The sequence below is a fragment of the Leptonychotes weddellii genome, chromosome 5, assembly GCF_054177405.1.
Source record: "Leptonychotes weddellii isolate Sample4059 chromosome 5, ASM5417740v2, whole genome shotgun sequence".
In the NCBI taxonomy this organism is placed as follows: Eukaryota; Metazoa; Chordata; class Mammalia; order Carnivora; family Phocidae; genus Leptonychotes; species Leptonychotes weddellii.
In genome coordinates, this window is record NC_138373.1 from 97759887 (window position 1) to 97785325 (window position 25439).

The 25439-nt window shown below is 36.6% G+C and overlaps 1 protein-coding gene across 5 annotated transcripts in view; it reads left to right on the top strand.

Moving 5' to 3' along the window:
* The window catches only part of TMEM117 (transmembrane protein 117), a 484811-nt gene that overhangs the window by 403185 nt on the left and 56187 nt on the right, over positions 1-25439 (top strand). For all 5 annotated transcript variants that reach the window (XM_081821523.1, XM_081821521.1, XM_081821522.1 and 2 more), the window contains one exon: positions 5027-5186. In XM_081821523.1, coding sequence (XP_081677649.1) covers positions 5027-5186 — 160 coding nt within the window. The remainder of the gene's footprint in view (positions 1-5026; positions 5187-25439) is intronic.

Here is a 25439-nt window from a genome sequence, read left to right on the forward strand (position 1 = left end):
GATGGACTCTGAAAAACAAACTGAGGGTTCTAGAGGGGAGGGGGGTGGGAGGATGGGTTGGCCTGGTGGTGGGTATTGAGGAGGGCACGTTCTGCATGGAGCACTGGGTGTTGTGCACGAACAATGAATCATGGAACACTTCATCTAGAACTAATGATGTAATGTATGGGGATTAACATAAGAATAAAAAAAAAAACAATAGTAATAGACACGCAAAAAATGAAGAGAAAGGAATCTAAGTATATCACTAAAAAGAGCCAGCAAACTGTGAGAGAAGAAAACAAGAGAAGAAAGGAACAGAGGAGAAGTACAAAAAAACCCCATAAAACAAGTAATAAAATGGCAATAAGTACGTACCCATCAATAGTTACTTTGAATGTAAATGGCCTAAATGTTCTAAACAAAAGACATAGGTAATGGAATGGATAAAAAAGCAAGAACTATCCATAAGCTGCCTACAAAAGACACTTCAGACCTAAAGGCACATGCAGATTGAAAATGAGGGGAAGAAAAGGATTTATCATGCAAATGAAAGTAAAACTTTCGGGCGCCTGGGTGGCTCAGTTGGTTAAGCGACTGCCTTCGGCTCAGGTCATGATCCTGGAGTCTCTGGATCGAGTCCCGCATCGGGCTCCCTGCTCGGCAGGGAGTCTGCTTCTCTCTCTGACCCTCCCCCCTCTCATGTGCTCTCTCTCATTCTCTCTCTTTCAAATAAATAAATAAAATCTTTAAAAAAAAAAAAAAGAAAGTAAAACTTTCACTATTTGCAGATGACATGATACTATATGTAGAAAACCCTAATAACTCCACCAAAACACTACCAGAACAGATAAATGAATTCAGTAAGCTCACAGGATACAAAATCAATATACAGAAATCTTTTCCATTTTTTATACTAACAGTGAAGAGGCAAAAAGGAAATTAAGAAAATCTTATTTACAATTGCACCAAAAAAATAAAATACCTAGGAATAAACTTAACCAAGGAAGTCAAAGACCTATACTCTGAAAACTATAAAACACTGAAAAAAGAAATTGAAGAGAACACAAGAAATAGAAAGATAGTCCATGCTCATGGATTGTAAAAACAAATATTGTTAAAATGGCCACACTACCCAAGGCAATCTACAGATTTAATGCAATCCCTATCAAAGTAGTAACAGAATTTTTCACAGAACTAGAACAAAGAATCCTAAAATTAGTATGGAACTACAAAAGACCCCAAATAGCCAAAACAATCTTGTAGAAGAACAAAATGGAGGTATCACAATCCCAGATATCAAGATACACTACAACACTATAGTAATCAAAATAGTATGGTACTGGCACAAAAATGACACATAAATCAATGGAACAGAATGGAAAGCCCAGAAATAAACACAAGATTATGTGGTCAATTAATTTTGGACAAAGGAGGCAAGAATATGCAATGGGAAAAAGACAGTCTCTTCAACAAATGGTGTTGGGAAAACTGGACAGCTACATGCAAAAGAATGAAACTGGACCACTTTCTTACACTATATACAAAAATAAACTCAAAATGGATTAAAGACCTACATGTGAGACCTGAAACCATAAAAATTCCAGAAGAGCGCACAGGCAGTAACTTCTCTGACATTGACTATAGCAACATTTTTCTAGATATGTCTCCTGAGGCAAAGAAAACAAAAGCAAAAATATACTATTGGGACTACATCAAAATAAAAAGCTTCTGCACAACAAAGGAAACAATCAACAAAACTAAAAGACAACCTATTGAATGGGAGAAGATATTTGCAAATGACATATCTGATAAAGGGTTAGTATCCAGAACATATAAAGAACTGATACAATTCAACACCAAAAAACCCCAAATAATCTAATTAAAAAATGGGCAGAAGACATGAACAGACATTTTTCCAAAGAAGACATCCAGCTGGCCAACAGACACATGGAGAGATGCTCAACATCACTCATCATCAGGGAAATGCAAATCAAAACCACAGTGGGATATCACCTCATTCCTGTCAGAATGGCTAAAATCAAAATTCAAGAAACAACAAATGTTGGTAAGGATATGGAGACAAAGGAACCCTGGTTCACTGTTGGTGGGAATGAAAACTGGTACAGTGAACATGGAAAACAGGATGGACCTTCCTCAAAAAATTAAAAATAGAATTACCATACGATCCAGTAATTACATTACTGGGTATTTACCCTAAGAATACAAAAACACTAATTCCAAAAGATACGTGCATCTCTATGTTTATTGTAGCATTATTTATAATAGCCAAATTGAGGAAGCAACCTAAGTGTCCACTGATTGATGAATGGATAAAGCAGAGGTGATACACACACACACACACACACACACTGGAACATAGTCATAAAAAAATGAAACCTTGCCATTAGAAACAGCATGTATGGATATAGAGAGTATAATGCTAAATGAAATAAGTCAGTCAGAATAAGAAAAATACCATATGATTTCACTCATGTGGAATTTTAAAAACAAAACAAATAAATAAAATAAAAAAGAGACAAACCAAAAAATAGACCATAAACTATAGAGAACAAACTGATAGTTACCAGAGGGGAGATGGGTGGGGGATGGATGAAATAGGTGAAGGGGATTAAGAGGACATTTATCATGATGAGCACTGCATAATGTATAGAATTGTTGAATCATTATAATGTACACCTGAAACTAATATAACCCTGTATAGTAGCTATACTGGAATTAAAAAAAAAAAAAAAGGCAGATCCAACTAGAATGCCTTTTTGGCACTTATTCCTGTCATAATGCCTGGCCCTTGGATGAAATTCTGGTGATAGAGAATCATCCTGATAAGGGTGAAAGTCATATTAAAGATAGAGGAGAAGGAAGATAAAAGGAGCATTGTTCTGACTGATAACTATTGGGCCAATATGATATCCAAGGATATCTTATTTCATGAAATATATAAACTTTGTACTTGCTTAAGAGAAAAAACCAAAAAATACAAACAAATTGACTTAACCTGGAGAGAGATTCGTTTAAAATCCCATTATTCTTATGCCTGACCATATAATATTTGCTATTTCTTTCTACTGAATTATAATAGTTATTTAAGATTTCTCCCATGCTTAATTAACCCATTTAAATTTCTGGAAATGATCAAAGGTATTCTAAATGGTAATAGAGACAATCTGTAATTTATATTTTGGAGATCATGAGTGAAATTCTTTTGATAGTTTGCATAAGTTAATTTTATTAGAAATTTTTATTTTTCTTTCTTTTTTTTTAAGATTTTTTTATTTATTTGCAAGAGAGAGAATGAGAGACAGAGAGCATGAGAGGGAGGAGGGTCAGAGGGAGAAGCAGACTCCCTGCCGAGCAGGGAGCCCGATGCGGGACTCGATCCCGGGACTCCAGAATCATGACCTGAGCCGAAGGCAGTCGCTTAACCAACTGAGCCACCCAGGCGCCCAGAAATTTTTGTTTTTCAAAAAAATTTTAAATATATCTTTACTGTTTATGGGGGTGGGAAATCTAAGGGGAGGGTTCATTATATTCATTCTATCAAAGTATAACTTGTTACAAATAAGAAGTTGTGAAAAGCAAACCCAGTGTATAGGTTTAGAAATCTGTGCTTTGTTCAACTGAAAAGAGGTGGTCTAGGATGGTCCATATTATTCTTTTTTTGTATCAATTATTATCAGACATCAGAGGGCAAAAACAGTTTGTTAATCGCCAAAACGGGTATGTGTTCTTCTAAGGTATTATTTCACCTCCATATATTTTTTTCCATTTTTCTTTTCTTTTCTCTTTTTTGTTCTTTATTTCCCTTTTTCTTCCTTTTCTTTCTTTCGATTAAGATTATTTTCAAAATAATTACTCTTTTTTATTTTCCTTTTTACAATTCAAAGGAGATCAGGTGCATTCAGGGTGGTATAGCTGTAGACTCCTTTTTACAATTCAAAATGATATCCAGATACCAATATAGCTCTGAAAGCAGAGGCTTAATTACATTATAGACAATTCTCTGGCAGATTAAATTTTTGCTGCCCACATTTCAGATTTACTTTGAATGTCAATATTAAAGACTAATTTAAGGGGTGCCTGGGTGGCTCAGTTGGTTAAGCATCTGCCTTCGGCTCAGGTTGGCTCAGGTCATCATCCCAGGGTCCTGGGATCCAGCCCCACGTCAGGCTCTCTGCTCAGCAGGGAGCCTGCTTCTCCCTCTCCCTCTGCCTGCTGTTCCCCCTGCTTGTGCTCTCTCTCTCTATCAAATAAATAAATAAAATCTTAAAAAAAATAAAAAAGAAAGACTAAGGACTCTTGATTTTTATAAAAAGCTTAATTGTTACAACTTCTGCAAACATTCATTGAATTCCATCTGATACAATTATGTAAGATTTTATGGGGGTTATAAAGATAAGAGATAAGGTTAGGCCCCTAGTGTCTTACAACAAGGAATGGGTAATCAAATATGGTGTGGCCTAGACAGGTCACTAGGCCACAAGCCATCTATGACACAAGTCCTATGAGGAGAAATGGCTACACAGTTGGTGTGTAGAGGTGGTTCTTCCATGGAGCTCCTCAGGCTATGAGGATGATGACGGGATTGGTCTAACTATCCCTCTCTTTTATAGGACAATAATAGAATCCAAAGACTTGTTCATCACTCACCATCTGCCTTATGCTCTTACATATGCATGTCTACTACCCTCAGTAAATGATGCACACGTAATGAGAGCTACACACCAGTGTTCTCTTTGGGACACGTATTGCACTAGCCAAGGCCATTTGTAATATTTTTGTTGTTAATTATTTGTTCTATAATCATTATCTTAATGTTCTTAAGGGGAAATCTTGGGATGGATGCTATTATACCTTTTTAAAATTGCTTTTGGAAGAAAGCACTTCATTTACTTCTTTGTTCGTCTTCATTTTGGTGAATATGCCTTGGCAAAGGGTAGGCATTGAAGACAGCACAGGTAACAGGCAGTTTACATCTAATTAGATTACATCTAATGTTCTTTAATGAACATCTTGTTCCTTGCAGGACAGTTCTCTTTACTCTGACTTCCGTGGTTGTACTTGTCATTACAACTGACTGGATCAGCTGGGACAAGCTGAATCGGGGTTTTTTGCCCAGTGATGAAGTTTCCAGAGCATTCCTGGCTTCTTTTATCTTGGTCTTTGACCTCCTTATTGTAATGCAGGTAAGTGTTTTTTTATCTCCCTTCTGTCACTAAAGCCGCTCTATGCTTTGTTACCAGTATAACAAACAGTGTATGGACAGTGAAAAGCTCCATAAAGCAAGAGAAGTGCATAGTTTACAGTTACTATTGATGGGGTCTTCTCTGATCAGTTTCAGCAGTTTTACTGGGAGGATATGCCAACTGGGCTTTTATAAAAGGAGCACCAAAAATTCATTGTATGAACATTGCAAGGTGGGTGCTGAGAAAGCGTACAGAATGGTGGTGTTTTCTGCCAAGGCTTCAAAACAAGGCAAAACAACAACAAAAAACCCTGTTATTTAGTAAATGAAAAGCTGCAGAGATGAGGATGATATAAAGCCAGCAAAGCAGGGATAAGCAATTGCCAAAGTAACTCAGGGTTTTATGGCAAGTTGAAATGGAATGATGTAAAAGGCTTTTTCTGGTTATGGAAATTATCACTTTCTTTCAGGACTCACTAAAGATCATTCCATTTTCATGTAAACATATTTCTGCCCTGCTCAGCAACAGACTGTTTGCACAATAGCATTCCACTAACCAGCGCTACTTGTGTAATCTGCTGTGAATGCTTTGGGGTCCTAGGACCCCAAAATGGAGGAATGTTCCTTTGTATGAGGCTGAAAGAAACATTAACTATTTCTTGGCACTTTATCTTGCTCATTAAATGTACATTCATCGGCTAGACATTTTCTTATTGGTTTTAGAAGGCAGTTTGGGGTTTTCCCCTTTGAGGCATTATAAGTTACCAGAACAAAGGCCACAGTTGCTGAAGGGAAGGTAAACACCATTGTGTTCCAAATTTATGTGAGATTTCACAAGATAGCAGATTGGTTTTCTCATTTCTAGAGGAAAGAAAGGGCTTTATAGGTGATACTCTGTAGTATCTTAAAAGAGAATAACAGTTTGGTTTCTGTTTTGCTTTGTTTTGATTTAGTTTTTTGCTATATAATATAGCCCAGGCATTAGGTTCAAGATGGTTCCTAGAGTATATTGCTATTTCAGTGGATAACAATTTAAAATGTTATCATTTTAAAAAATTATATAAAATTGAATGTTTGTGTCATCTAAAAATTGATGTATTTCTTTTTTATTTTCTGTGGGCTAGTTTAGCATAGTGGAGAAAGTAAAAAAGCATGGTGGGTTCCATATCTGTCTCTTACTTGATATAGGACCTCTTCTGGATATTCATAAAATCAAATTTGTAACACTAATGCAATAATGCATGATGCATTACTTGTTTAGAGGCTGTTTTTATTTTTTTTCATCTAATACTCCTAAATGATATACTTCCTTATGTAAAATATCTGCTTTGGCCAAATGGCCTACTGTACCTCTTTGAACCCATCGTAGAGTCAAAGGTTTTAGTAGCCAAGTAGACCATCGTCTTTTGGATTTTTTTTTTTTAATTTGTATATGTGAGAGCATAAATTTCCTGATTTTGTGCTACTATCCATCACCTTCTACCCTCTTTTACATCATTTTAATTGTTCCAATAAGGTCACTAAAATCAGGGACCCGGAGGGGGAAAATGTAGCATTATAATTTACGGTATTATGGACTCACTCAAAAAGTACTTAGTAAAGAGGGCTAGAAGAAAGGAAGGATAGTTGGGATTTATATAGGCAGAGTCAGCAGGATTGGGAAGGGGAAGGCATTCTAGATGAAGGAAGTGGCATGAACATGTGGAGTTAGCAAAGTGTTCAAGTGTTCAGAGAGTAGCCAGAGCACCAAGTGACTGAAAACGGAGAGTTCGTGCTGAGGAATATATCAGTTTTGACCATTTTGGCAGCAAGTAACAATAACCCTGCCAAGCTAGCTTAATCAAAGGAGGGAATGTATTACTGCAATATAAGGATGTCCTACAGAATTAAAGAGGAGGGATGCAGTTATATTTTAGGGACACATGAAAACACAGACTAAAGTACACCAGGGAACCCAGACCTAGCTTTTATTCTCCATCTCTCATCTTTTTTTTTTTTTTAACTTCTGTTTCCTTTTCTTCTCTTACTGTAAAGCAGCATTTTGAGCTTCCCAGTTCACATGGAAGAAAATGGACACAGCCAACACCTCAGAGAGAGACCACTCTCTAGTTGTCAGGCCTAATTCCAGATTCCTGAGGGAAGGGATTGCAAGGACTGGATTGCACCCATCAGTGAAGTGACTGGGGGTGAGTCCACAGGAAAGCAAGGAGATGTTAGTCCTCAAAAGCCAAATTAATTGATGTCTAATAGGAGGAAGAGTCCAAAAGAGGCTTGAGAAGTAGGGCCCTTAGCTCTTTTTCTCTCTCCCCCAATACTGAGTCAGTCAGCTAGGCCAGTGGATTTCTCTTTTGCTGTGTCTCTTGTAGCCTACTCCTTCCTTCTCATTTCTCTACTTCTATTCAGTTCTGACTCTCTATACTATTGCAAAATAATCTCCTGTGGAACCTTCTGCTTCCAAATGTCCCCTTGTCCCATACACTGTATGCGGCTCAGCCCCATAAACTTCCAATCTGAAATGCCATGTTGTACGTGCCTCTTCTCAGCCAAAGTGACTCCTCATTGTCCAAGAATAAAGTCCAGACTCCAAGAGTGTGTGCTTAATGCCTCCATGATCTGGCCCTGGCTGTGTTTTTCTCACCTGTCTCCTATGCTCTAGCTTTACCCCAAACCAAAGGGCTTGTTGTTTAGCTCTTGACTGCAGCACACTTATTCCAGGATGTCTGTAAGCTTATTTTTCTCCCCAGATGTGTCTCCTCCCGCTCTGCTCATCTAGACCCTACCACTGAGCACCATTCCAATTCCCCCTCATAAAAACCATGTAATCACTTCCTCCATGGAACTCCTGCAGCACTTTTTACTGGACTACAAATCACCGTTTCACTTTTTCCCTGCTCTATGGAGCAGGAACCATAGCTTATAACTATATATCCCTGGAGTCTCCCTAACACAGAGTCTTACATGCGCAGCAGTATGCCCAGAGTAATAACTGCTTGATGAGGATAAAGAAGTGACGTTTGAGCACTGAGTCTCAAGCAAACTCTGCCCCTCTTTGGTAGCATCATGTTGAAATTTTGGGAACTAGTGCATGTGAGTCTAAGGAAGAGAGTGAAATTTTGGGAAATAGTGCATGTGAGTCTAAGGAAGAGAGTGAATTTTTGGAAACAGAGCCTTGGAAGGCATATATATTCAAGACATTTAAAAATATATAATACAAATGTCCTAACAAGTCCAAAACCAACTAAACTGTGATCTAGTTCATTCCAGATTCACATATTTCAGACAAAAGGAAAATAGAAAAGTAACAAAATTAGTGGAAATGGAGGAAATAGTTTTATTAAAAGATTTTCTCTCATTGGACTTATATAAGTGATTTAAAAGCAATTGAACCTAGACTTTTCTAATACTAGAAAAATTCAACTTACACTATCAAAAGATATTTTAATGTTTGGTAAAAAAAAGAAAAGAAACCTTTAGAAAATGGCACTACTTCTGTAAAGATTTCATCTTAACAAAATTAGGTCAATTCTGAAAACTTTTAGAGAAAGTATAATTACTTTTATGAATATTAAATAGGATTTTTTTCTACATTTATCATAGGAATCATTTGTGTATCACATTTTTCTGTAGTTTTAGTAAAGTCACTGGAACTAAAACATAAACAGATGCTAGTAAAATATAACATGTGAGTCATATAAATCACCCATTTCTACAGCACATGAGAGGTACACTGTAAAAACTCTTCTCTCTGAGGAAATCTTATCTCAAATTCTGTTTAATATTTGTAATTTTGCCATTTGATTTTTGTATTCCTTTAGTTCATTGCATAACTACTTAATTTGCAGTAATGTCCCATCCATTCATCTCTTGTTAGATTGAAGTAAAGATATATCTAAATTATGTAAGATTAAAAATATAAAGTATTATAGAGTAATTAAAGAAAAAAAGGTGTCCTAGGAGTCCACCTGCTCAAAATAAAGAGAGAGAGAGAGAGAGATCAGTGTAGACAGAATAGTAGGACAAAACTTCAAAGAGATGAGAGTAGAAGAGCAAGCAGCTAGAATTTGAAAAGGCAAAACAATAAACAAGACAATTTTCTCCAGCCGAGAGTAGTATCATAATAATCATAGCAAGAAGTCAGTTTTGATCCATTAAGTTCAGAAAACATTTATGAATTCTATTTTTGATTTTTTGAGAAACCTCCATATTGTTTTCCAGAGTGGTTGTACCAGTTTGCATTCCCACCAACAGTGCATGAGAATTCCTTTTTCTCTACATTCTTGCCAACATTTTTTATTTCTTGTCTTACACCATTCTTTTTTTTTTTTAAGATTTTTATTTATTTATTTGAGAGAGAGAGAGAGCATGAGAAGGGGTAGGGTCAGAGGGAGAAGCAGACTCCCCGCTGAGCAGGGAGCCTGATGTGGGACTTGATCCCAGGACTCTAGGATCATGACCTGAGCTGATGGCAGTCGCCTACCCAACTGAGCCACCCAGTTGCCCCGTCTTAGACCATTCTGACAGGTGTAAGGTGATATCTTATTGTGGTTTTGATTTGCATTTCCCTGATGATTATTGAGATTAAAAATAGAAATACCATATGATCCAGTAATTCCACTATAGGTATTTACCCCAAGAAAATGAAAACACTAATTTGGAAAGATATATGTACCTCTATGTTTATTGCAGCATTATTTACAATATCCAAGATATGGAAGCACCCCAAGTGTCTATCCATAGATGAATGGATAAAGAAGGTGTGGTGTATATATGGACTATTACTCAGCCATGAAAACGGATGAGATCTTGCCATTTGCAACATCATGAATAGACCTAGAGGATATTATGCTAAGTGAAATAAGTCAGACAGAGAAAGACAAATACCATATGATTTCATTTTATATGTGGAATCTAAGAAACAAAACAAAGGGAAACAAAACAAAAAGTAGAATTAGACCTATAAATACAGAGAACAAACTGATGGTTGTCAGCAAGGAGGAGGTGGGAGATGGGCAAAATGGGTGAAGGGGAGTGGGAGATGCGGCCTTCTAGTTATAGAATAAATAAGTAACAGGAATAAAAAGTACAGCATAGGTAAATATAGTCAATAGTATTATAATAACATTGTATGATGACAGGTGGTAGCTACACTTGTGATGAGCATAGTATAATGTAGTTCAGTTATAAGATGAGTAAGTTCAGAGGATGTAATGTACAACATGGTGACTATAGTTAAAAATACTGTCTTGTATACTTGCAATTTGCTAAGAGAATAAATTTTAAGCATTCTCATAAAAAAGTGAGAGGTAATGGAAATGTTGATTAACTTGAGGTTAACCATGAGGTAATGGAAACGTTGATTAACTTGATTGTGAAACTAATTTCAGAATGTATATATATAAAAACATCCTGTTGTACACTTTAAGTATATTACAATTTTGTCAGTCTCACCTCAATAAAGTTGGAAAAAATACTAAGTGATAAAGAATGTGACATAAAAAATAAAACAAAACAGTTATGATTTCATTCTAGTATACATCACAACAGGTGCTGGAGACACAGGACAGTGGGCAAGGAAACGACAGATCAATGGTATAGTCCACAGGAGTTTGTAATCACAAAGGAATTCATAATTTAATAGAATAAATAGGAGTAGAAAAGTAAAGACATTTTAGGAAAGCTGTCTTTAGAAGAATTTTTTATTCAGCTAAAAAGCAAATATTCCTACCTTTGCCACTTTTAAAATTCATCTCCCCTACCATCCTAAGATCTAGTTGCTGTTATGAAGGCTTTAAAATAAAGGAACTTTCTCTTCATAAGATAAAGAACATTCTGTGCTTTTTTTTTTTTAAGATTTTATTTATTTATTTGAGAGAGAGAGACTGAGAGAGAGAGCACATGAGAGGGGGGAGGGTCGGGAGGGTCAGAGGAAGAAGCAGACTCCCTGCCGAGCAGGGAGCCGGATGCGGGACTCGATCCAGGGACTGCAGGATCATGACCTGAGCCGAAGGCAGTCGCTTAACCAACTGAGCCACCCAGGTGCCCCATTCTGTGCTTTTTAACTAGATAGGAAGAAAGAGAATGAGAGAAGAAAGAGAGGAAGAGAAGGACTAGTTGGGGGATATTGGGAAGGGGAGATGGGGAGGAGGAGGAGGAGAGGTGTAGAGCCAGAAAGATGGGTATAGGTGGGAATGGCTTGAGGAGCCAGTAAAATTCTCCAGTGTGAATCAGTGGGTGGAGAGGGGTGGGATTAATCAATGGTAATGACTATGGAGACTGATGAAGTGTTATATCTGTTGTTAAGTTTCCATGCATTCTTTGTCTCTCCTAAATGCTAAACTCTAGGGGATTAGTGTAGGGAATATTAAAAGCTGTTGAGTTTTACAACTGGATCAATGTAGTCTAGCATCAAGTGCCCAGGAGGCAGAGGATCTGCTGAATAAAGTGCCCAGGAGGCAGAGGAAGCTGTAAGAAGATAGGTTTCTGGGAATTTATAGGTAAGTTCAGAAAGGTATTGCCTTGAACCTCTTCTCTTTAGTATCCTCTCCTCCAGAAGGCCTCTCCTCATCACCTACTGTGTGTATCTTAGATTTATGGATATAAATAGATACATAATATAAAATATATATGTAATATCAGCTTTATGTGCTTCAAGGAGATAAAAGGAGTTTTCTAGAAGAGAGGCTTTTAAAAAGAAGAAGGAAGATTCAAGGATTATATTTTGGTGAATCCTCACATTGTTGATACATCTTTTTAGCACTTCTCTTTCTTGTAATACTGCATACCTGCCTAGTACCTTCATACCTATGTACCTACATATTTGCTGTAACATGTGAGCTCCTCAAGGAGAGGAAGCATGTTTTTTCAATTTTTTCATTCCCACAGCTAACTCATGTTCAATGCATTACAGTTTTACCATAAATATTTGTTGAATGAAAGAATAAATAAGTGAATGATCACAGCATTATTTCAGAAAAGCCAAATAACATGAGATTTTTCAAGAAGCAAAATGTTTACCAACAGCAGGAGAATGAGCCATCAATTATATTAGATTAGGTCATTTTCATTGAATTATGATTTTACTATAATTAAATATCCAAATAAAAATCTGAATGAATTGCTCAGTTAAGTGTTAAAAAGGACTCTTTGGTCTAGTTGAAAAGCACTTAGAGAAAAGTGATATTTCCTGAAAAGTAATTCCTAATGCACTGAAAAAGTATGAAAATTGCATCCTACAAACATTTTGCTTTGTAATATCCAGAATGTTTTTTTTTTTTTCATGCATGGGTCTCAGAAGTAGGTTGACTAGTTTAAAAAAAAGACATGATGACTTTGCTAGACTTTATTTTAAAACTCCAGTCACCTGACTTCAGTAGAACACTTCTTTTGAGGTCATAGCTGTTGAAAGTGGAATCAATCACTTTAGAACATAGGGCAGAGCAGCAAGCATGAACCTATTTTAATTAAATAGCTATGGTGTTTTGACAAGTTGGCATGTATTTTCTGGATAAGTTGTTCTGACTGATTTTGTTTATAGGCTACTTAGAATGAAAGGGCTATTTAAATGTCTGGTCACCAGTTTTAACATGTCCTTCAGCTTTGGGAATACTTCATATTTTTCGAAGTATTTTAAACTCTTCTTCACAGTTATTTTACATCTTCATTTTTCCTACTCAAGGGTTATACTCCTCCTTGAAAACACAGTAATGGCAATTTCTGTTGTAGGTTCCAAGTGATGGCATGGAATAAGGGCTTAGATATTAAGCAATACCTGGATTAACCATAAATGCCTACCGTCTTCATAATATGTGCCTAAGAGGTTGAATCTTTGTTTTATTTACTGTCACTATTTTGTACTTTTGACATCACCTGATCTAATGGGAAGATAAACTATTAAAGGAGAATCATAGAGGGGAATCCTAATATATTGTTTATTAGGAGTTCCAGTGACGAGCCTCCAAAGAGTGGACAGACTTCTTATTGTAAGTCATGCCCATGCAGCATGGGGGAGTCCAGCCAAGTGGGCAGTCTACAGGAGGGACCAGAGAACAAGTCTTGGTAGGTGACCAATGGTATCAAGAAAATTTGGCAGAAGGTAACAGATAAGCTGGAAGCACGGGGATTACCAGGCAGACAAATTTTAGGATCCATTCATGGGTACTGGAGTAACAAACACACTCACTTGAAAATGAAACTAATAGTCTGGTTAACATATCATATAGATCACAGTTTTGAAACAGGCAGTAAGTTCTATGAGGGATTATTGTAAGTAGGAGAGATCACTCAAGTCTTTAAGGATAATGTGGGAAGAATGTAGCTTGAAGGAATTATAAGATTTGGTTAAGCAAGTGGAAAATAGAGACATTCAAGTTTCATCCCAATTTAAATGCTTCAGTCCCTGAGGTATTTTTTTTTAAAGAGAGATAGAACATGATTAAAAAACTGGCAAAAGATAAATTCTGTGCTGTAGCACATGAGCAGTAATTTTTTCAAAGCCACATGGAGGCAGCAAGATATAACTCCTTCAGGTTCTTATTTTTCTAATGGCTGCATCATTGTTGTCGGGTGCCATGGAATTATTAGTACCCAATCATCACCCTGAAAGAATGTTCCAGCCCTTGCCCTCACCCCCATCTTTGTGTGTGTATCATGGTTGGCCCTGGAAGTCATGTGTAGCAGTTACCACTTGTCATTGCACCCCACTTGTATATGATAAAAAAGTACAATGTTGAAGACACACATTCCACCATTTTATCAGGCTCCCAGCTCCTCTGGGGTAATTTTCAAACTCAGAGTGTGGTTATACCTCACTCAGGTCAGAGCTGTATAGGTGATGCTAAATGTGAGACCTACTAACAGACATTCATGTCAAATATCCTGTCCCCAGATGCGCTAATACTCTGTAGCTATTCTTTTTTTTTTTTTTTAAGATTTATTTACTTATTTGGGGGGGGCAGAGGGAGAGGGAGAGAGAAACTTTTAATGGCAGTGGGACCGTGGTTAAGTCACTTCATATCTAGGAATCCATACTCTCATCTACAGCATGACAATTTTTCATAACCCACATTTCAGGATGTTTATGACTAGTCCAATTAAAAATGCAGTTGAAGTTTCATATTTTCGTATATCTAAATTACATTATTTGGATAGAAGAAAACAAATTAATTTAGTTGGAAAAAGTTTCAGAGTTACACTTTGAATTACAGTCAATCATTCAGGATTGTTTTGATTTTAGCTAAGGAAAACTATAATAATGTGGTAATGGAGTCTGAGTAACAATGCGCTGCAACCATAATCTGCTAATAGAGAAATACATTAAGGGGGTGATTCCCATCCTTACCTGATCAGAAGGATCACCAATATTCTTACAAAGATGTGAATGTGGCTATAGGAACTTTGTCAGAAGTTTCTGGTTTAGTGAGTGTGCAGTGGTGCCTTGGAATTACTAGGCATAACAGATGATTCTTGTGACCATGCATTAGAGTCAACTGTGTGCTGGTTAAAAATGCAGATTCTTGGGTCTTCCTTTTAGATCTAGTGGTATTAGAATCATTAGGGAATTTGATTTGTGAGTATTAGTCTTTATTTAGCCCAAAAGCAATTTCTCTGTTACTCACTATCCTAAGGTAGTACACTGGTAATAAGTGAATGTTTGTTATTCCTTTGATTCAGATGGCTATACATAAAAGAACCCCAAGAAAATTACAAATTGCCAGATGGTACTTGGAATTTATTACATTTGATGAAGGTTGGGGTGTTGTTCAGAATTATGCATTCTTCTGTAAAACTACCTCATTCCCATGGTGCATATTGTGAAAGCTTAACAATTAAAACCAAATACGTACCTGGTGCATTTTTCTCTAATTTTCGATGAAAATATATTTTACAAATATCCCTTTGCAGAAAAATGTATTTATGTCTGAGATGCTTATCATTGATTCAATCTTTGTTAGATTTCAGTAGGTGAGTACTGAACATTTATTTGCAAGTTGAGTAAAATCTAAAATATAAGAATAGCATGAAACCAAATAGGTCTCTGTTTTATAACAAAATGATTTTATACATAAAAAGATGTGTCTGGGAAAAAATTAAAATCAGTTATTTATAATCCTTGTCATTCCTTCCTGGGCCTTCTGAAGGTGGTGCCAAGAAATGACCTTTTTTTTTTTTTTAAAGATTTTATTTATTTGAGAGAGAGAGCACAATCAGGGGGAGTGGCAGGCAGAGGAAGAGGGAGTAGCAGACTCCCTGCTGAGCAAGGAGCTCGATGCAGGACTCGATCCCAGGACCTTGAGATCATGACCTGAGCCAAAGGCAGACACTTAACCGACTGAGCCACCAGATGCCCCATCCGTTTTTTGTTGTTGTTGTTAATGAATAGAATAGTAGATCTGTATACAAAATGAAAAAACTCAGAGACTTAGGAGAGATGCCTGCCCATGAAGTAGGACAGTAGGAGCTGGTGGTCAGAAGGAGTTGTTATGGTGGAAAAAAAAAGAAGACATAGAGTTGACAGCTGCTACAGCTAATAGAACTTGAGAGAGAGAGGGTTTTTTTTCATTTGTTTTGTTTTTGGAGAAGTTTTGCTCTATCATATGCAATGTTATATTCTACATTCACTTCCTAAGAAAATTTCAATTAAAAAAAATTCTCCAATCCTTTTGGCATTATTGTCCTTCAGTCCTAGCCTCCTCTTTTGATTCAAGATGTGTTTCTGGGCAAGAGTCAGGGGAAGGACAAGGTCATGGGGGCCAATGTACATTCTGATTTCACAGATATGAAAATTAGCGGGTCCCTACATGTAATGATTGTGTGTAGAATGAAGTCTGGTGGATGCATTCACTTGGTCTTATGACTGCCTCTTAATTCAACATTTTAGCTCTTTACTAGCTCAAAACCAAACTATTTATCTCTTTCTTTTCAATACAGTTTGTCAAACCCCCTTCCTCTAACTCCCCTTTAAACATCAGTATCCCCTAAGGGTCTTCCCTATCCTCCCTTATCTTTTCATGGTTTCAAGTCCTCCTTGTGGACTGGTCTTTCTCAAGTCCAAATGCCTCTGCTTAATTTCACACCTGGATATCTAACTGCCAAGTGGCTATTTCCGCGTAGACATTCCACGGGCTTCTCTGGTTCATCACGTTTAAAACCAACCTATCATGACTTTTATCCACTCAGTCACTCAAGCCAAAAACCTGGGACATATCCCAGATTCCTCTCTCTTGTCTGTCTTGCAGTCAATCGCCAGGCTTATACATTCTCCTTGCTAAGCATCTCTTGAACCTGTTCCTCCTTTAGACCCTAATACATTCTACTTAGTTCAGGTTACCATCAGCTTTTACTAATATGAGTATAATACCTTTTCTCTTCTTCTAGTCTTACCTGATTTGTCCAGAGTAATCTTTTTAACATAAAAATCTAATCCTCAAAATTCTTCAGATAGAAATTCCTTTGCATGCCATACTAGCCATGCTGTTATCTAGCCCATGGCTAGCTTCTGGCTTCTTCCTGGCCATCATTCTCCCTTCCCTCCCCCTACCCACCTCTTACATCTTATACTCCATTAAAATTCTGAAATATCTGTTGGTTACTCAAGTCATAATGCCTTTCTTCATGGTGTAGGCCTTTGCACTGGCAATAAATGGGTTTCTTGTCAATGTGTATTCTTGGTTCTCCTCAGCCATCCTTCAGCCTCCAGCTTAAATGCTGCCCTTTCTGTGAGGCCTCATCTGCCTCTCTCAATCAAACTTAAGTGCTTCTTTTCTTACATGTTCATAACAATGTTTATAAATGTCAATTATGGTTAATCCCACACTGCATTGCATTTGTTCGTTTGCAGGTATATACCCATCTCACTGAAAAGTTGTAAGACTTGGAATAGTTCAGGTCAAATACAGAGAATATTCAAGAGATGTTGGCTAAACCTAGACCAGCACCTAGACCAGTACCTAAAGGTCATTGGGACTCCATAATTGTATTTCACATGAAAGATTTTATAAGATTCCCAAAAAGGAACAATTTTATTTTTTTACACTGAGGGATCCGTGTACTTATATGAGCTACTTATTAAAAATTTTCTATGTGAGAATCATATTTATATTGATCAGACATTGGCAAGTTTGTTTTTAGAGGCCTTATTTAAGGTCCTGTTGACATTAGACAATTTATGAATTGAATTTGGGATAGGCTCTCAAAACGTTTATCATCGAATTCAATTTTCTTTGTATTTTGCAAAGTACAACCATCATAAACCCAGAGTAGAGTCTTTGTTCTGAGCCTTCCATGTATTTCCCTGAGCCTAGTTTTTGCTGAAGTAAATTCTTCTCATTGAAACCGGTGTCCTCCAAAGAGTGGTAAAATTTGGGGCTAGGATTGCTCCTCCCTGTACTATGAAATGGGATGGGAAAATTCTGATTGCAGAGTCATGAGGAAGAGATTCTGAGCATGCAGACCCTGTTGTATTTTTCTTAATACCTAGAAGAAGGAAAAAAGTAAGAATATTACAACAGAGCTTTGACTTACCTTGTCACCACCTGCTAAGAGAGATGATGACTCTCCTCCAGAGGTGCTTTCTTGTTAAAGAGAGACAGAGGACTGTAATCACTGACTTCACATTAGGAATGAAAAGTTCTTTTATGGGTAAGACTGAATGAATAAAACTTTAAAAGCCAATAATCTTAAGTTCAGTCATATAGAGTTTGCAATGCTTTATTAATTTATAAAAATAACAACCATCTATTTTCAACTGCAAACTACTCAGTATTAATAATAACACTAGTGTGTTACATGTCTTGATAGAGAATCAGTCAAAGATCTGAGCTTAGTAGCAAATGTACCTTTAAGTATATATTTACTATATTTTTATAATAAAATAATAAAAAGTTATAGTTTATTTTGATGAAGAGAGGAAGAATATTTGTAGGGCTTAATGAGATAAATGGAAAGAACTTAAAACAGGGACTATCACAAAATGAGATTTTCTACCTGGAAAAATCTCTAGCTATATGACCTGGGGAGATAATGAACTATAACAAGGGCATAATGTGATTAGAATAAAATGAGTGATTTATATCAGAGAAGCCTTGTCATAGAGAAGACACAGAAGTTATCACTCTTCAGCATGGTCTAGGGGTTAGTTCTATCTGTGTTTGCATAGTGAGTAGCTCCGAAACATTTTCTATTTGACCTCTAGGATTCTCAATTCAATGTGTATTTTGTGAGATTGACCCACTGAGGCAAATATTTAAATGAATAATGGAACATTTTTTTTAAATTATTGATTCCCAGAGATCTGGCATGTTTAGGCACGCTCACTATTTCTGTTCAAATTCATGGGAGTTTTTATCTCACTGTGAAAATGGTTTTCTGATCCCTCATCTCTCAGAATAAATCTGATATGTTTTTGAGTGTCTTAGAAAATTATTCCCAAATCTGAATAGACTGTAACTTGCTTATGAGGTCGGAAAGAGTAGATCATCACCACCAAACTTGAGGGGGGAGGGCCAGTGTAAATATTTTTCTTTTGAAATATGTTTTCAAGCTATGCTCTGTAAAAGGAACTTGCAAATCTAATTGGTGTACAACTATACTCTCATGATGCACAGTAACCTCCAGGGACATTTTAGTGTCAACCTGCCAGAAAGTTGTAACAATATATACATCCCAACAGTAACTGAAAACACCTGCTGTGGTCGGGAGAATAATGCCTCCCCCACAAAATACCCACATCCGAATCCCTGGAACCTGCAAATATGTGAAAGTTACATGGCAAAGGGAAACTAAGGTTGCTAGTCAGCTGACCCTAAAATATAGAAATTACCCTGGGTTATCCAGGAGGACCCAGTGTAATTACAAGAGTCTTTAAGAGAGGAAAAGAGAGGCAGAGGCGGACAAGAGGTGGCAGCATGAGAAGGCTGGCTTTGGAAGGTAGACCAAGAGGGCTGTAAGTCAAGAGGTGCAGGTTACATCTAGAATCACAAAAAAGGAAGAGGAACAAATTCTGTCTTTGAACCTCCAGAAGGAATGCTGGCCACCCTGCCAACACCTTGATTTTAGCTCAGTGAGACCCATTTTGAACATCTGATTTCTAGAACTAAGATAAGTTTGTATCGTCTAAGGCTCTAAGTGGTGGTAATTTGTTACAGCAGTAATAGGAAACGAATACATCCAAGTTTCTTCTCATCTTTGCTGACATGGGATATTATTGATCTTTTATGTCTTTTCTAGCCCAACAGTCAAAAATATATTATTAGTTGGGGAGCCTGGGGGCTCAGTCGGTTAAGTCTCTGCTTTTGGCTTGGTCATGATCTCAGGGTCCTGGGATCGAGCCCTGCCCCAGCCTCTGCGCTAAGCAGAGCGTCTGTTTGTCCCTCTGCCCCACTCCCACCAATAAATAAATAAAATCTTTAAAAATATATTCTATTGGTCTTTAATTTTTCATTATTAATTAAGTTGAGCTTATTTCCTTCTTCTAGATCCTTGATGAATATTAAAATTTCTTTACGAACATCCAGCTTATGGAATGAACTTATTTCATTATTGAAGTTTTAATTTTTTTGTTTTTGTTTTTGTTTTTCCTTATCCTTTTGTTTGACCATTAAGTATCATTTTTGCTTTTGGTGTCTAACACATTAAGAATAGAACCTACTAAGTTTTTACCAGGAATTTATGATGACTTCTTATAGAAATAAAGCAGCTTTTCAATGTTGCTAGAAATAATTACATGCTTTCTTTTAGTATGTTTTCTACTTTAAACTATTAATGTAATAAGCTATGAGAATAGGCTTCTTACCTTGACCCATTCCTAGATCACTAGAGTATATCGCCCTTTGTGGTAGTTTATTATTATTTAATAAGCTGCTGAATTCAGTTTTGCATGTATATTTATGAAAGAGATGAACGTATCCTTTTCTTTCCTGCTAATTTCCATCATGGTTATGTTAGTCCTAGAAATGAATGGAAAGCCTCCGTCTTTGCTGTGTTTTGTAATCATTTCAATATATGGGAGCTATTTGTGGAACACTCTGCATGCTATGCCTTTTTACACATCCTCTTTCCCTACCCCATTTCATATTATGTCAGTAAATTCAAAGGTACTTAGAAAGAAAAGGAAAATAAATATATTACCTCAAACTGCTATTTTGAGGTTGCAACTCCCCTCATCTTTTAAAATCAGAGAGTTTTTTTGCATCTGTAAACCATACCTGTAATTGTAGAGGAAGGAGGAGAGACATAAGAAAGGCTCTCCTTGGAGAGTTGTTGGCAACATAGCTGCCTATAATTTCATTAGATTTCCTTTTCTATGATGTTTTATTTTTATTACTATTACCATCATTATCATGATTATGCCTTATATGAAACCCGTTTACACTATACTAAATTATAAATATATTGTTAATTCATCTTTTATGATGTCAATGTGGACTGTGTTAACACAAGTGTCCAGGATAAAAGAAGTAATAGCCCCATGTCACTTTATCATGATCAGAACATTTAAGCAGAATTGTGTTGAGTTTAGGATATCACATTAAAAATGTATTGGCTTTCTAAATTACAAAAGCATTACAAATTCTTCCAAAAACAAGTTGGAAAGCACAGAAGAAAGAAGAAAGAAAATTATTTACAGTGTGATCTTCCAGATAAATTCATCAGTACACGTGAAGTTTATGCACATAATTGCATATATATTTTTCCAAAACCAGAATCATCCTCTACATCATTTTTGTTTTGTAACCTGCTTTTTCACTTCACAATATATTATTAAAATTTTTCATGTCATGAAATACTCTTTCACAACGTTATTTTAGTGAATGTGTTATAATTTAATCTGTGATGTGATCATGAATAGCAGATTACCTATTGTGAGACATTTGTTTCCATTTTATTACTGTTTATGGTACTATAATGAACATGATACAATGATTATTTTCTTGAGATGAATTCCCAGAAGTTGAATTGATAACATAAAAGGGTTGCGCATTATAATGACTTCTCATATGCTTAGCCAAATTTCCCTCTGGAGGTTATTTTATATATCATTCCACAATAAGTATAGGAAAGTGACCATTTCCCTCACCAAAGAAGAATCTTGGATTTGTCTTAATAGTTTCCAATTTGAGTAGCAAAAAACTATTTCATTTTGATATATATTTCTTTAACTAGACATATCCGTGATCACTAGCTCAACAACTTTTTCAAAATTTGCATTTCTTTTTGACTTTTAGCAAGATAATTCAGAACAGTACATATACAAGCATCTCAGGGGGCCTGGGGTAACATAGGAGCATAGCATACTATAAGCAAAAAAATCTCATCCTTCAGTGAGTCATATGACTATCCACACTAACTGGTACACATAGAAACCATCAATATCCTTTCTCTCATCAGATTTTTGTCACCAAATGAGCTCAAGTCAGATTAGGTTTTGCTGCTCTATGAATGCTAGAAAAGCTTTATTTTCAGAGCTTTCCTACTTCAAAATTGAAGACAAGCGATGGTGGACAGGTAGTGAGGTTGGTAATTGTTTTTCTTAAGTCTGTTGGGTATTTATGAATTGGTTTTTCATATCCTTCACTCAGTTTTTTATAAGGATGCTTGATATTTTCCTCATTGGCTTGTAATAGTTCTTTGCATATTACCTCTTTACCTGTTACAGATGTTATAAATATTTGTTCTGAGTTTTATTTGTTATTAAGATTGTTTATAATAGCTGTTGTCAAACTTGAGTCTTCCCAAGAATAACCTGGTGTGTATGTGTGTGTTTCTGTGTGTGGTATGGAGTGGATGTATATGTGTGCATGCTTGGGTGTCCACATGCATGTTTCATGCAAAGTCCTGAACGCTATCCATAGAACATTTGATATAAAAGGTCAAGGTAGCTATCATTGGTCATCATGCTGATGGTAGCTAACACTTGTGAGCATAGCATAACATATAGATTTGTCTAATCACTATATTATACACATGATATTATATATTATATTGTATATTAAAACTAATATAATGTGCATCAACTGTACTTCAAAAAAATAAATAAATACAGGTTCTAATATATATAGTGGTAATGGTTGCACCACTTTGGAGTAAATTAAAAACCATGAAGTTTACAATTTAAATGTATGAATTGTATGCTATGTGAATTATATCTCAATAAAGCTGCTAACAGAAAACAAAAAGGTCTAAGTAGAATCATGAAATCTGAATCTTAGAAAGCCCAAATATGATTCTAATACAGGTCATCAGAGATTCTCATTTTGGCTTGTGGTAGTTTTTGCTTAACTTGTAGTTGTTTTCAGTTTATCTGATAAAGGCTATCTGTCTTGTCCTTTGTGATTTCTGTCCTTTACGTCAAGCTGGGGATACTGTGTTTCAGAGAGGCATTGACAAACTAGAGAGCGTGTACAAACGCCAACAACTGGAATGTCGAGAGACCCAGATAGAATGACAAAGGAATAATGGAGGGAATGGGGATGTTTAGCATAAAGCCTAGACTTTGAGGAGGAATGTGCTAGCTATCATCCTCTGTTAAGTGGAAAGACAATGCAACTATTCTCTGTTGCACCAGAAAGCTGTACTAAGAACACTGTGTTGAAATGCAGAACATCAAATGCATCTTCCACGTGAATTTTCCTTTATAAAACATATCTGATCATGACATTTCTCAGTTTGGAATCCTTTGTGGCTTTTGTTGTCTTTAGGAGAACACTGTGTCCTGTGAGGTCCCTCACAATCCAAGCCTCATTTGGCAGCTTCGCCTCCCTCCACACTTCTCACCTGATGTGCTACCCAAGTGAATGGCTTGATGTCTCTAAAAATGGAACAGGTTTACACGTCTTTCCTCCTTCTCATATCTGAGTTTCATAAGCTATGTGATCTACTAACGTCCCCTATCCTCTAGGCTGAGCCATATGTTGAGCTCTAGTCAGGGCGGAGTCCTTGTGAGTCTGTTTCTGTCATGATCCTCTCTCTCGAAGGTCACCAATGGGACCTTATCCAGAAAATAAGTCACTGAAAAACCCAATGATGTATTTATATGCATTTACATATAATAATACGTAGTTAATATTTATTAGTCATAGGCTATGTCCTAGGGCAACAAAGATGAGTAAAATGTACATCTACTCTTCTAAGAGCCTCAACATCTCAGAAAAGAAGAATTAATGAAAATTAAATGAGAAAGTTTAGTGAATATTTAAAAATTGGAGACGGGATCAGAACTACATAATTCACATTTCAGTAGTTATGGAAATTCGAGTGAATTTATAATGCATTCAGACATAAAACTATATTTAAGAGGATAAATAAAAGGAAAAGAATTAAACTTGCTTGAGTTATATAGAGGAATAGCAGCACTGTGTTCTGAACCAAATGCATAATTTTTGCCAAGATGATTAAGCGGAAGATGTTTATGCTTCCGTTGAAAATTTGATTGGTGTTATACAGCATGTTAACTGAAAGACATGCTCATTTTTACTTGCTTAGGAATCCTTAAAATGTTCAATAAAGTGGCTGCATGTTTTTGCATAACAAAAGGGAACGCACGTTACTGAATGTCTCAGGATAATGAGGATGTTACGTAGTTTAGCATCTGCTATATTTATATTAGACTGCGGTCATTAATGGATACTTTTCCCTTCCACTGTCTAGAAGAAAGACATTTTTTCCCTTATTGTTACACACCAATTTGAAGTAGGAGTTGGAGTTTTTCTAGTAGCACATGACTCCAGTGTATTGCATTTGGAGTCATTCCTTTCAGTTCCTAATGTGCCATGCCGCTGGAGTTCTGGGTCAGTCAGAAGCCCACAGTTGCCAAGGTCAGAGGCCCCCAGTATTTTAATCTCATATCTCCACCAGTCCCGGGGCTGGCTAGAGAGCTCTCACGAAATGCCCATTAAGGAAAATGCATTCCTCGACATCACACAAACAGCAAGTGAAACGGCCAGACCTAGGCCTGAACTTGTGTGACAGATTACAAATGTGTTTTTCTCTGTGGAGCAGTGAGTCAGCTCAGTAATTTCTAAATAGTAGACTTGTCATCCAAATGTAGTTTGACGTTATCTCTAGGTGATTAGAACCCTGCGCTTTTTTTCGTGGTGATTAATAACCCTTTCATTCTTTCACTGTAGAACATCAACAGAGTTGATACTAATTGTATTAGCTAAGGCTGATTTCCTTTGCAAGATCCAAAACAGTGCATAATCCACTAGGATGAGCTCCTTGAAGGCACGAGCCATCATATTTATCTTAGTATCACCACCGTTAGGCCAGCGTGTTGCAGTAAGAGTTTCCATAAATGTGCACTGAGTTGAATTAACTTCATTTGCTGTGGATGAAATTCAGCACTAATAACATTCTCAGTTCTATTTAGGGTTTGAAGCTTGAAGAAGCAGTGCATTTCATTCTGCCAGTAAGTAAACAACTTCATGAAAGAAATATTAGCTCTTATAGTCCATTCATTCAGCTACTTTTGGAAAACTGTTTTCACTGACTAGACACAGCAACAAATTCTAGCCAGGCAGAGCAAATATTATAATTTATAACTAAAAGATGTCTTTGGTTGGGATTTGGGCCCGTTTTCCTCAATGTTCATCTTAAATATTTGCTACTATTTTAACACATTTGCTTCTAAAGAATTCTAGAATCTTGCTGTAGCAGAAAGGTCTCATTTCCAGGTAAGTCAGAGACCATTAAAACTCTCAGTGTAATGAGGTAAAGGGAAGGTCAGAAATACTTGTCAAAAGATAGAGTATACAAATAAAAATGTCAACTGCTTTATAAATGACATCTCGTCTCAGTGACTCTTTTTTTTAAATTTTATTTTATTATGTTATGCTAGTCACCATACATCATTAGTTTTTGATGTAGAATTCCATGATTCATTGTTTGCGTATAACACCCAGTGCTCCATGCAGTACGTGCCCTCTTTAATACCCATCACTGGGCTAACCCATCCCCCACCCCCCTCCCCTCTAGAACCCTCAGTTTGTTTCTCAGAGTCCATAGTCTCTCATGGTTCATCTCCCCCTCCGATTTCCCCCCTTCATTTTTCCCTTTCTACTATCCTTCTTTTTTTTAAAATATATTGTAGTATTTGTTTCAGAGGTACAGGTCTGTGATTCGTCAGTCTTACACAATTCACAGCACTCACCATAACACATACCCTCCCCAGTGTCCATCACCCAGCCACCCAACCCTACCATCCCCCACCACTCCAGCAACCCTCAGTTTGTTTCCTGAGATTAAGAGTCTCTTATGCTTT